Source organism: Protopterus annectens, chromosome 9.part0 (assembly GCF_019279795.1).
Source record: "Protopterus annectens isolate FY-2018-M chromosome 9.part0, PAN1.0, whole genome shotgun sequence".
Lineage (NCBI taxonomy): Eukaryota > Metazoa > Chordata > Ceratodontiformes > Protopteridae > Protopterus > Protopterus annectens.
In genome coordinates this window covers 1,943,414,379-1,943,426,933 of record NC_056743.1, presented here as the reverse complement: position 1 = coordinate 1,943,426,933, position 12,555 = coordinate 1,943,414,379, and the positions used below count along the sequence as shown (strand labels likewise).

Genomic DNA, 12,555 nt, shown 5'->3' with positions numbered 1-12,555 from the left:
CCCTGTCTTTTTTGGCACTAAAAAGAACCTGGAGTAAAAATCCAGATTCCATCTGGTCTGGAGGGACCGTCTGGATGACTCTTTTTGTAGCAGCTTTTGGATTTCGTGTGCTGCTGATTCCCTTTGACTGGGTGGAACATCGGGTAACACGCTGGATGAGATTGGACAAAGATGGAAGGGAATATGATTGCCTCTGGATATTATCCGTTGTATTCAAGAGTCGGTAGCCAGGCGGCGGGGTACAAGGAGAAAGGACCCCCGACCGCTTCCAGAGGTGAGCAGTTGGGCAACACTTCAGGACTGCTGATAGGGTTGGCCAGAGAAGGAATCTCTGGAACCCCGGCTTCATGGACCTCCTCTGCCCTGAAAGGGACATCTTCTATTGGAGTTTCCCCCTCTGCCTCTAGGGGACAACTCTGCACGTGCATCCCGGAAAGAGTCCTGTGATTTCCTGTGCCACATCTTCCCGCTCCTCTGATTTCTAGAGTAGAATCATTGAGGAGTGGAGTGTCTGACACCAATGGCAGACAGGGTCTTGCCATCTTGTTCACACCTCGCCAGCGTATCTCTCACTTTAGGGCCAAACAAAGAAGCGGCCTCAATGGGGGCGTTCATGAAGGAAACCTTAAAGGAGTTCGTGAAGTCACAAAGGTGCATCCAGGCATGTCGTCTGGTGACTATACCCGCGCCTGCCACTCTAGCCGCTCCTACCGTTGCGTGAGAAATAAGACGCATGGAAGAGTTGGAAATGGACTCTAGGGTGGCTATCTGAGAAGTCACGTTGTTACGGACCTCGTCAGAAACAGCTCCTACCAAGGTTTGAGACAGCTGGTTGACAAGATCCCTCTGAAACCTGGTAAAGTGTGCCAAAAAGTTTAAAGACCTTATGGCGAAGGTCGATGAAGCAAACCCACGCCTCCCTAGTCTGTTTATCATCCGGGACTCCTTGTTGGGCAGATGGGCAGTTTGGCTCTCTTCTGCCAAATCTTCTTAGTTGCAGCCACCACCACCATAGCATCTACTGGAAGATCTCGTGACCAATGTGGGTGCTCAGCTAGGGGCAATAATATTTTATCCGGTCTCCTTGGTATCACTTCCAGGGTGTCAGGAGCCTTCCATGTGTGCTGGACAAGCTCATCGGCCGTCGGGGTGACCCAGGAGGTAGGGGGTCAGGCACAAAAAGCCTGCAGGAATACGGATTCCTCAGAGGATGGATTAGAGGACTTCCAATCACCCCTCTGTCTAAGGATCTCGAGGATGTCTCCAAAGGACACCTCATCAGAGGGAGACCGTGGGGACCATTCCCCGTCATCAAAATCCGTATCTTCAGTCAATGACTCCTCAGTGGAGTCCATGTGCTTCCTCTTGCACATTGCTTTGCAGGGTACTTCCTCAGTGGGAGGTTCTGAGAAAGACTGCAAAGAGGGGGTCTCCTCAGGAGGAGAAACCTGAGGCTCTTGTGCCCGGTGTTTGTGGCTTGTGACAGTTGCGGCACAGAGGGGAGAGAGGACTCAGACATGTGAGGTTTGCCAGCGGAGGCAAGCGCCCTCTCCATGGCCTGGAAGGCCGGTCTGCCCAAGGAGGGATGGGAGCCCAGAACTGGGCACAACAACCTCGGAACCAGGGTCACACCCCGCCCTGATGAGCCGACCCCCAGACCAGGAGTCTCAAGAGGACTGTGAACCATGAGAGAGAGAGGAATCCTGCAGGGTGCCATAGAAAACATCGGTGTGGAACCAGGAATGCCCTCCCCCACAGCACAGCCACTAGCCTGAGAGCAGCCCAATCCCCAGTGCACCGAGTGTCACAAGGACGACTCCGGTTCCAAAGTGAGATCCACTATTGGAGTCGGAGGAAGGGAAGCTGCTGTCGGAGTAATAGGCTTTGAAATTTGGGTAGAAGTCTTTGGAGGAGTGTACGTTGGAGTTTGAGGAGATATACGTTCACCTGAAGGAGGGAACGTGGACTTCGACGGGTGAGGGAGAACTCTGGCCACAAGCAACTGGTCAACAAGCCACAACACATCTTGCTCAGAGAGGCTCATAGGACAGCTGATGGCGATTCTGGTCTTTCTAGAAAAGGACTATATTGATTACCAGCAAATGGATCCAAGGAAGGAGAATACTTGATCCTTGCTAATTCATGAGGTGCAGAGCCTGGAACCAAGGACACCTGCACTGAAGAAAATGGTGTGGAAGTAGTCTGCGCCGACGTCAGCACCACAGATGTTGAAGGCGTCTGCACTGTAAAGGCAAAAGTCTGCCCCAATGGGTACAGTGACGTCCAGGAAAGTGTCTGCACTGGTAATAAGGATGGTGCCAAGAAAGACTGCACCAAAGAACTTGTCGGCAACGAAAATGTCTGCACCATGGAGGACAGAAACGTCATACTCACATCTGAAGAGGATTGTACCAACGGTGCCGAAGGGGACTGCATGGACGGTGCCAGTAAGGGTTGCGACAGACCTGTTGGAGCCATAGTTGTCTGCACCAGGAACTCCGGTGCCGATAAGGAAGACATGGCTGGAGCCAGAATAATTTGGGGCGGTGATGAGCCTGGAGCTGACAGGGTCACAGGTGGCAGCGCTGAAGTAGTAATCAATTTCACCTTCTTATGAATTGACTGTCTGCAATCTCCAGAGGGAGAAGAAGGGAGTGACCTCGATGATGAAGAGGAAGAACGCCTCTTACGGGTTTTAACAGGAGGGGATGAGCCCTCCGACCCAGAAATAGTCTCAGAGAAAGGATATTTGAGACCTTTCAATATTAATTTATTCTTCTTCTCGTTGAGTCCTGGTCGAAAAGTTTCTACAAATCCCACACAGGGGATTTATAGTAAGGTGGGAGACATTCAGACAGTAGACACATAAGTCATGGCCATCGGAAAGCGGTAACTTACGGCCGCAATCCTTACACTGCTTAAAACCAACACTACTTTTCTTATCTGACATTATGATGTGGAGAAGACTAACAATACCAAAAAGAAGAGGAAAGACTACCCAAAAGGGTAAGAAGAGAAAAGGAAGGATTACCAATGATGGTAATGAAGAATTACCTCAGAGGTAAGAAAAGGGTAATAAAGGGAAAAAGACTAAAGGGAGAGAGTCTAAAGTATACGATAGTTTCTGCTAATTTTTCCTACCCTATTTGAAAAACTTTAAAGTAAGAGCAATGTATAAAAATTTCAACAAATTAGACACATAGCTGAGAGAGTGGCTTGACACGGCTGTACAGCAACGTGGCAAAAGAGATCTGGGGTAACTGAGCACAGCATTCTGGGTAGGACATTGGCTTGAGAGTTTTTGGCTGACACGAGCTTGATATTGGCCGGCTCGGTTCCAAGGATGGAACCGATAACCCATCAGTAAGGAATGAACGAAGATTAACAACATCAGATTGTTACCTTCAGCAGATTAGTCACTGAAAGTTTAACTGTGCCAGTAGCTGAAATTAATTTCCTTTTGAATGTCATCTGAGGCAGTATTTGCTTTTAGTTCTCCATTAATTTCAGAAATTATTTACCTCTAAACACTGGCAAGACATGCCTTGTGACTTTGCTTTGTGGACATTATTACAATATGCAACACTTGACTAGTTCTATATAAAGTTAGCAGTCTGTGATCCAACATATACAAATAAGAGCATAAGTGTAGACTACTTCACAAATGCATTACCAGATCTGCAGTCAAGGGGCTTGTTCTCTAAACTTCTTTATAAACAAAAGAACATAACTAGTGTCTCACCTCGGGTACCTGTCAAATCTTCGAACGTTCCACGGTTGAGACTAAACATTCGAAATTTTGAGTGCTCGAAGATAAGAGTTTCAACAGCACCATACAGTGCAGATAGGGAGAATTTCCCTTTTCTGTACTGAAGTGCAGTCTCGGAGTTGGTATATTTAAGTAGGGAGGGTGTGCCCCCCTGCCTACACTGTTAAAGTGTTTTTTTCTGTGTTTCCTTTTTTTTTTTTTTTTATGTTCGAACATCCAAATGTCAAACATTTGGTCTCGACCATGTAATGTTCGACATTTTGGATGTTCGAACATTTAACATAGACCTTCAAGGTTAAACCAGCTCATTACTAGAAGGAAATTATCCTTCATAATTTAAAACTGTTAACATGCAAGAATAACACTGCTTATAATTAAAAAAATACATGAAATAGTTTTTACTGCAATTAATTACCCAAGTCATTTGGTTGTAAAGTACTGAATGTAAAAAAATATATATTTGCTTCAGCATGCAAAAGAGTAATTTGATACAAAATACATCCACCTTAGGATATGCATACAACAGACAAAAAAATTAAACAAGATGGCGGAGTCTGCATGTCCTCCCTGTGGTCGTGTGGGTTTCCTCCGGGTGCTCCAGTTTCCTCCCACATCCTAAAGACATGCTGTAGGTGGATTAGGTAAAAACACACTGGTTCCACACGGTTGAATAAAAGTCACAAGATAATTTATTCCAAGGAAAACAAGTAAGCGCTTTCACAGATATCATCCGCTTCATCAGACTAGAATAAGAAATGACATTAAAAACTTGCTTATATACATTCAAATAAGCCAATCAAATAGGCTAATAACTTAATTGCATACTTAACCTCTAAAATGCTGTAACACATTAAAAAACTGGCTCATAGTATACGGTGTTAATACATTAAAATAGTAGCAGCATAGATAAGAATTAAGGTAAAATTCAGTAGCATTATAGCAGCGAATTATTAATAAACATGTCTAAATATATAATAAATTATTTAATAAATTAGTAGAATTGCTAAAATAGTACATACACTATCTGATCTCACAATGACAGAAATAACTCATTAGCAAAAATCAATGTTTAAGAGCTCTAGCCTTGAGAAACGGCTTCAAAGAAACTTTACTATTCAGGCCGGGTGGTTTGTCTGCCTGAAACCTTATAATCCATTTCTGTTAATTTGACTCAGTTCTATTTACCAAATCACCTCCTCTCATAGTACTATGCATAATTTCTAACACCAAAAACTTAAAGCTATGCCTTGGTCCTTCTTTAGCTACATGCATAGCTAAAGCACTGGTTTCCTTGCCATTTTTAATATCTCTCTTGTGTTCCAATATCCTGATTTTAAATATTTTATTGGTCTTACCTACATAAAATGCAGGACATCTAGTGCAGTAACAAAAATAAACTGCATTTTTTGTTCAGCAATCAGCATAGAAAGCACTTTCAATCCTAAATCCTAGTGACGGATGCATAAATTGTCCGCCTATATGTATATGAGTACAGGCTAAACATCTCCTACAGATATATGTGCCAGTTCTCTCTGGTAAAATCTGCAAAGGCATGGAATTAAATCTGTAACATAGTTGCTTCTTAAGTGACCTGTTGTTAAAATGCAATATTAGGTTGCTCTTCTATTACTCCTTTTAATTCCTGTACTTTGGAAATAATGTCCCAATTATTCCTAATAACATCACAGACTATGTGAATGTCACTCACATAAGTCAAAGGCATCCTTATCTTACCTGTAGTATCATTACCTCCTGTAATCATGGGACTGATTGTAGCAGGTGCATCTATGACTACATCACCAGGGGAGTCATTAAAAAAATAGTAAGGTTTGCAACTCCCTTTCCTTTCATGCCAAGCTTCAGCAATCAGAGAGTCAATCATACTATGGTTGTAGCCTCTCTCTATAAATTCATGTCTGAGGGTTAGTAGGGCCTCTGTCAGTCTACGGTCATCATTATGCAATCGCATGATACGGAAAATCTGTCCCCTAAGAACATTTAACTTAGTATGTTTTGGGTGCATGCTGCTATGATGAAGAATATTATTTTTTCTGACATTTTTCCTATACATAGCAGTGTACACAGTACATAGATCATCTTTGATTACTTTAACATCTAAAAAGTCTATCTCCACTGCTGAGTATTTGTATGTGAATCTTAAAAAATTATTAAGCTGATTCAAATAAACAAAAAAATCATTCAGTTGCTGCTCTGTGCGTTGCCATTGCAAAAAAATGTCATCCACAAAACGCTTGTTCCATTTAATGCAATTGCAATAAATATTGTTGGAAAGCACATGGTAGACCTCCCAGTTAGCCAAGGATAAACTGGTGTATACAGGCTGTGCCCACAGCCACGCCAATTATCTGTATGTAATAGTAATTCCCAAAAATAAAGACATTGTGCTCGAGGATAATCTCAAGCAATGTACATATAAGGTTCACTTTGTTGGTCGTCACATTGTTCCTACACAGTAATTCCCTCACATTGTCTATACCCCATTCATTGGGGATAACAGTGAAGAGAGACTCTATATCTAAAGTGACGAAGAAACAAGGGCCCTTTATAACTTCCGTGTACTCTTTCAACTCATTCAAGAAACTCTTAGTGTCTTTCAATATAGTATGACACTCATTTAAAACAATGTGTAGGTTTTTTCAACAAAAATGTTGAAAGGCGTCATTGATAAAGTACAGTTTTTAATTTTTGATTTGTTAATAACTGGTATCGTCTCAGAACAGCTATTTGAGTACTTTAAAGTTGAATATCCTGTTGTACCCATAGTCTATTGCCTTCCTAAGGTACATAAGAATACTTTAAATCCTCCAATGAGAAAGATAGTTTCGAGTAGAGGCTGGGTAACTGAGCCTCTCTCCATTTTTATTGAAAAAAAACTACACATTGTTTACTGTTTTTTTGTTTATTTAAATCAGCTTAATAATGTTTTAAGATTCACATACAAATACTCAGCGGTGGAGATAGACTTTTTAGATGTTAAAGTAATCAAAGATGACCTATGTACTGTGTCCACTGCTATGTATAGGAAAAATAATATTCTTCATCATAGCAGCATGCACCCCAAAACATACTAAGTTAAATGTTCTTAGGGGACAGATTTTTCCGTGTCATGCGATTGCATAATGATGACCGTAGACTGACAGAGGCCCTACTAACCCTCAAACATGAATTTATAGAGAGAGGCTACAACCATAGTATGATTGACTCTCTGATTGCTGAAGCTTGGCATGAAAGGAAAGGGAGTTGCAAACCTTACTATTTTTTAATGACTCCCCTGGTGATGTAGTCATAGATGCACCTGCTGCAATCAGTCCCATGATTACAGGAGGTAATGATACTATGGGTAAGATAAGGATGCCTTTGACTTATGTGAGTGACATTCACATAGTCTGTGATGTTGTTAGGAATAATTGGGACAGTATTTCCACAGTACAGAAATTAAAAGGAGTAATAGAAGGGCAACATAATTTTGCATTTAGGAACAACAGGTCACTTAAGAAGCAACTATGTTACAGATTTAATTCCATGCCTTTGCAGATTTTTACCAGAGAGAACTGGCACATATATCTGTATGAGATGTTTAGCCTGTACTCATATACATATAGGCGGACAATTTATGCATCTGTCACTAGGATTTAGGATTGAACGTGCTTTCTATGCTGATTGCCGAACAAAAAATGCAGTTTATTTTTGTTACTGCACTAGATGTCCTGCATTTTATGTAGGTAAGACCAATAAAATATTTAAAAACAGGATATTGGAACACAAGAGAGATATTAAAAATGGCAAGGAAACCAGTGCTTTAGCTATGCATGTAGCTAAAGAAGGACCAAGGCATAGCTTTAAGTTTTTGGTGTTAGAAATTATGCATAGTACTATGAGAGGAGGTGATTTGGTAAATAGAACTGAAACAAATTAACAGAAATGGATTATAAGATTTCAGGCAGACAAACCACCCGGCCTGAATAGTAAAGTTTCTTTGAAGCCGTTTCTCAAGGCTAGAGCTCTTAAACATTGATTTTTGCTAATGAATTATTTCTGTCATTGTGAGGTCAGATAGTGTATGTACTATTTTAGCAATTCTACTAATTTATTAAATAATTATATATTTACACATTTTTATCAATAATTTGCTGCTATAATGCTACTGAATTTTAGCTTAATTCTTACCTATGCTGCTACTACTATTTTAATGTATTAACACTGTATACTAAGAGCCAGTTTTTTAATGTGTTACAGCATTTTAGAGGTTAAGTATGCAATTAAGTTATCAGCCTATTTGACTGGCTTATCTGAATGTATATAAGCAAGTTTTTAATGTCATTTCTTATTGTAGTCTGATGAAGCGGATGATATCCGTGAAAGTGCTTACTTGTTTTCCTTGGAATAAATTATCTTGTGACTTTTATTCAGTCGTGTGGAACCAGTGTGTTTTTTCCTAATCTGCTTTACTTATCACATTATTTGGTTCCCTAGTCAGTTTTAGAGGCCTTTTGTTTTTGTTACGTGGATTGGACACTCTAAATTGGCCCTAGGCGTGAGTGTGTGTGTGTGTGTGTGTGTGTGTGTGTGTGTGTGTGTGTGTGTGTGTGTGTGTGTGTGTGTGTGTGTGTGTGTGTCTTCTGTGGAAGGCTGGGCGTCTGAAACATTTCTGAAGTCTGTTACATGTTGTAAAATTCACTTGTTTACGGTGTTTCACATCATACTCATTAGCTGGGTACCTGATGAAGCATACTATTCCAACATGAAAATAACCATCAGCACACAAACGACGCCAATACCTTATGTAGCCAAACTGCGCACCATCATTCGCCATGTCCCAAAGTTTGATGGAGCTGTCCCATGATCCAGAACACAGACAGTTTTCTCTGGAGGCGAGAGACCACACCCAGCCCTACATACCAACAGAAGTATACATATGTCAGCAGAGTGGGATATTAACTGCTACATATATCTGTAACACTGTAAGATAACTAAAAATTCTAATTCTTATGCATACATGCATCTTGTTTTCTCTGTCTCTCTCTCTCTCTCTCTCTCTCTCTCATAATGTGTTCTGTCCCTTCTACAAAATAACAGAAGCATACTAATTACAAAATGACTGACAATCGTTTCTGAAGCTTTAATGAATCACTGGTTAGAAACCAGAAAAAATGTTTATAACACATCACAACAGAAGATTTGGAAGGAAAAGTCCATCCTCTGCAAGATACCTACCCAGCTTTTACTGTTTCCTGTGTACTGGACCACAAAGCTCTAGCTTTCCAAACTATGATGCACTCCTGCACCTTACCTCACACCTAGATAAACTACACACAGCGGTGCATTGTGGGATAATGGAAGGTATTAGGCAGACTTTTCCTGCTGAGTGGTCCTAATGCCCGACAGCTACAGTCTTGTTGTTATGCAGAATGGGCCTGCTCTTCCAGAGATACCATTATGGTAATTACATTCTGCATCTCGAGTAGTTATTCTGTATTCTGGGTAGTTATCCTTATGGGAACATATCCTGTACTACAGTAGTCCCAAAGGAAAACCTAGAGACATGGACATTACATCCATTTTATAGTACCTTGCAAACAGGCTGACAGTAGAACAAATAACGAATATCCTCAACAGCCAAGGTTCTGAAAAAACTGCACATGTAACTGCACTAACAGAATAAGCCTTCACTGCCTAATAGAAGGCTTCCCGTACTTATTATAACAGAACTAGATACAGTCACAGTAACTGCGCTAACAGAATAAGCCTTCACTGCCTAATAGAAGGCTTCCTGTACTTGTTATAACAGAACTACATACAGTCATAGTAACTGCTCCAACAGAATAAGCCTTCAGTGTCTAATAGAAGGCTTCCTGTACTTGTTATAAAAGAACTAGATACAGTCATGGTAAAGTACAGTTGTGTACCTACCATAAATGTAGATGTTCGAGTGTATTCACTGTTGCAGTCATTACTTTTGGGTTATCCTGCTGGCAGGCTACCCGCAGTCGGCCAGAATTCCAAAGTCTAGGTCCGGCATCAGTTGCTGTCGCCTCTTCCCTGACATCAGTGCGCCAGGGGTAAAAAAAGATGCAGCCGACGCCATTTTCTTCAGTTTTTCTTGCCCCAGATGTCAGGTGCCCCAAATAGGTAGGCTGAAAAATATATAAGTAAGAAATGCATACACAAAAACAACATTTCCTTCATCTACAAGCAAATACACCAAAAAGGTTGTATAGGATAGAGAAGTGCAGATAAGTCCCAGCAAAGAAAAGGGGGGTGGTGGGTGGGTAACCTGGACTGCAACAGTGAATACACGCGAACATCTACATTTATGGTAGGTACACAACTGTACTATATTCATCGTGTTTCACTGTTGCAGTCATTACTCTTGGGTTGAATCCCAAAGCTGAGGAAGGATGGCTGGGCTAAATAGGATTAGGAGAGGCTACGAGGCCCTGCAGAACTGCAGTGGCGAAACCTGCTCTGGACTTACAGTAGAGAGGCAAGTGGTAGTGCTTTGAAAAGGTGTGCACTGAACTCCAAGTTGCAGCCTCTAAGACTTCCTTGGTTGGTACTCCTCTGAATAAGGCTGCTGAAGTGGCTGCTGCTCTGGTGGAATGAGGCCTAATGCCCTTAGGTACTGATTTGCCATGTTGAGAATAGCAGAAACAGATGCAATGTCCTATCCATTTAGAAATAATCTGTTTTGAGATAGCCTTTCCTTGTGATCTTGCAGCATAAGACACTAAAAGTTGCTCAGTCTTTCTGAAAGCTTTAGTTCTGTCGAAGTAGAAGCGTAACTGCCTGTGTATGTCCAAAGAATGCAGAATTTTCTCACCCTTGTTCTGTGGAATTGGGTAAAAGGTAGGCAAGTGAATGGTTTGATTGAGGGCCACACTGGACACCACCTTAGGCATAAATGTAGTGTTTGTCCTCAGAGAAACCATGTCTGGATGAAAAATGATGAAAGGTTCCACAGCCATGAGTGCTTGTAACTCAGAGACTCGCCTTTAGAGGTTATGGCTAGGAACAGAGCTGTTTTCCTGGATAAGAATTTAATATCCGCTGTTGATGCTGGCTCGAAAGGAGGCAGTGTGAGTTTTTCCAAAACAAAATTGAGGTCCCAGGCCAGAACTGGTGCTCTCCTTGGAGGCCTAATGTTTTTGGCCCCTCTGATGTACTGCCTTATTAAAGGATGAGAAAAGATAGGTGGTTCCATATTGTAATGTGCAGAAATGGCAGAGGCATGAATCTTAATTGATGAGAAAGAAAGGCCTTTGTTCAGCATCTCAGTCAGGTATTGTAAAATCTGAGGAATGTTTGGTACAGACGTGTCAATGTCTTGTTCCTGGTTCCAAACACGGAATCTCTTCTATTTTTCTGCATAAGATTTTCTGGTACTGGGCCTCCTGGCCTCCAAGATAACATCCATAACAGCTTTTGAAAGAGGAGTGTTCTGAATGGCTATATTATCCGCCATGCTGCCAGATTTAAGGTCCTGAGATGGCTGTGCAGGATCTGATTGTTTTGTTGGGTCAGCAAGGGAGAAGTTTGAGGCAATATCCATGCTGGACCTTAAGACAAGCTCTTTAGGATTGGGTACCAGTGCTGGCGTGGCCAGTCTGGTGCAATCAGAATCATTTTTGGCTTCTCTTGTCTAACCTTTAGGAGTACTCTGGGAAGGAGAGATAGCGGGGGAAAAGCATATACTGTTAGATTTTTCCAGCTGAATGACAGGGCGTCCACTTTCCATACTTGCTTGTGGTAAATCCTTGTGCAAAATCTCTGCAATTGTCAGTTTTGAGGGGAGGCAAATAGATCTATGTCTGGGCATCCCCATTTCCTTATTATCATCCTGAAGACTTGAGGATCCAGTTTACATTTGTGGGGATCCATGAGGTTTCTGCTTAGTTTGTCTGCCAGAGTATTTGTTTTTCCTGGCAGGAATTGTGCTTGCAGGTGAACTTGAAAGGCGAATGCTGTGTCCCATAAGGTCATTGCTTGTCTGCAGAGGGGGTAGGAATGAGTACCTCCCTGCTTGTTTATGTACCACATGACCATAGTGTTGTCTGTCTTTATCAGTAATTGTCCTGGATGAAGCAGGTCCTTGAAAGCGGTCAGGGCATTTTGAAGAGCTAGTTTGCAGGCCATGTGCCCTGAATACATTTTCCTGCCATATGGGCCCCCCAGGCATAATCTGGTGCATCCGTTGTCAGTGTCTGTCTGGCTGTGGGTAAACTGAATGGCAGACCCTTGTTGTGGTGACAGGCTTCTGCCCACCACTGAAACTCCTGCTGTAGGCAGGGAATGACTGCAATTACTGTCTCCAGGCTGTGGCAATGCCGAGTCCAAACACTTTTCAGATACCATTGTAGTTTCCTCATATGCACTCTGGCATATGGAATTAGTAGAATGCAGGATGCCATGAAACCCAAGGCCTGCAGGATTTTCCTTGCAGATAAGCGGGTTTTTGTTGCCAATTTCTTGAAGTAAGTAGTCAGTTGGTTTTGCTTGTCTGGCATGAGATAAGCCATCTGGGCAGTTATATTTAAGCTTGCACCCAGGAATATTATCTCTTCAGAGGGCACTAGTTTTGATTTCTTTTTGTTTACTGTGAACCCTAGGCCAATTGGTAATGTCTTTACAAATGCCAGATTCTTTAAGAGAGTGTCTTTGTTCTCTACTTGAATTAGGCAGTCGTCCAAGTAGGGATATATTTGAATTCCTTTTTGGCTGCAAAACGCAATTACTGGTGCCAAGCATTTTGTAAAGACCCTGGGCGC

General features: G+C 41.9%; 1 protein-coding gene across 1 annotated transcript in view; it reads right to left on the bottom strand.

Moving 5' to 3' along the window:
* The window catches only part of FBXW9 (F-box and WD repeat domain containing 9), an 869,916-nt gene that overhangs the window by 680,103 nt on the left and 177,258 nt on the right, over positions 1 to 12,555 (bottom strand). Inside the window, exons 5-6 of the mRNA XM_044082395.1 lie at positions 8,569 to 8,681; positions 5,504 to 5,925 (exon numbers count right to left, since the gene is read on the bottom strand). Of these exons, the coding sequence (XP_043938330.1) occupies positions 5,504 to 5,925; positions 8,569 to 8,681 (535 nt within the window). The remainder of the gene's footprint in view (positions 1 to 5,503; positions 5,926 to 8,568; positions 8,682 to 12,555) is intronic.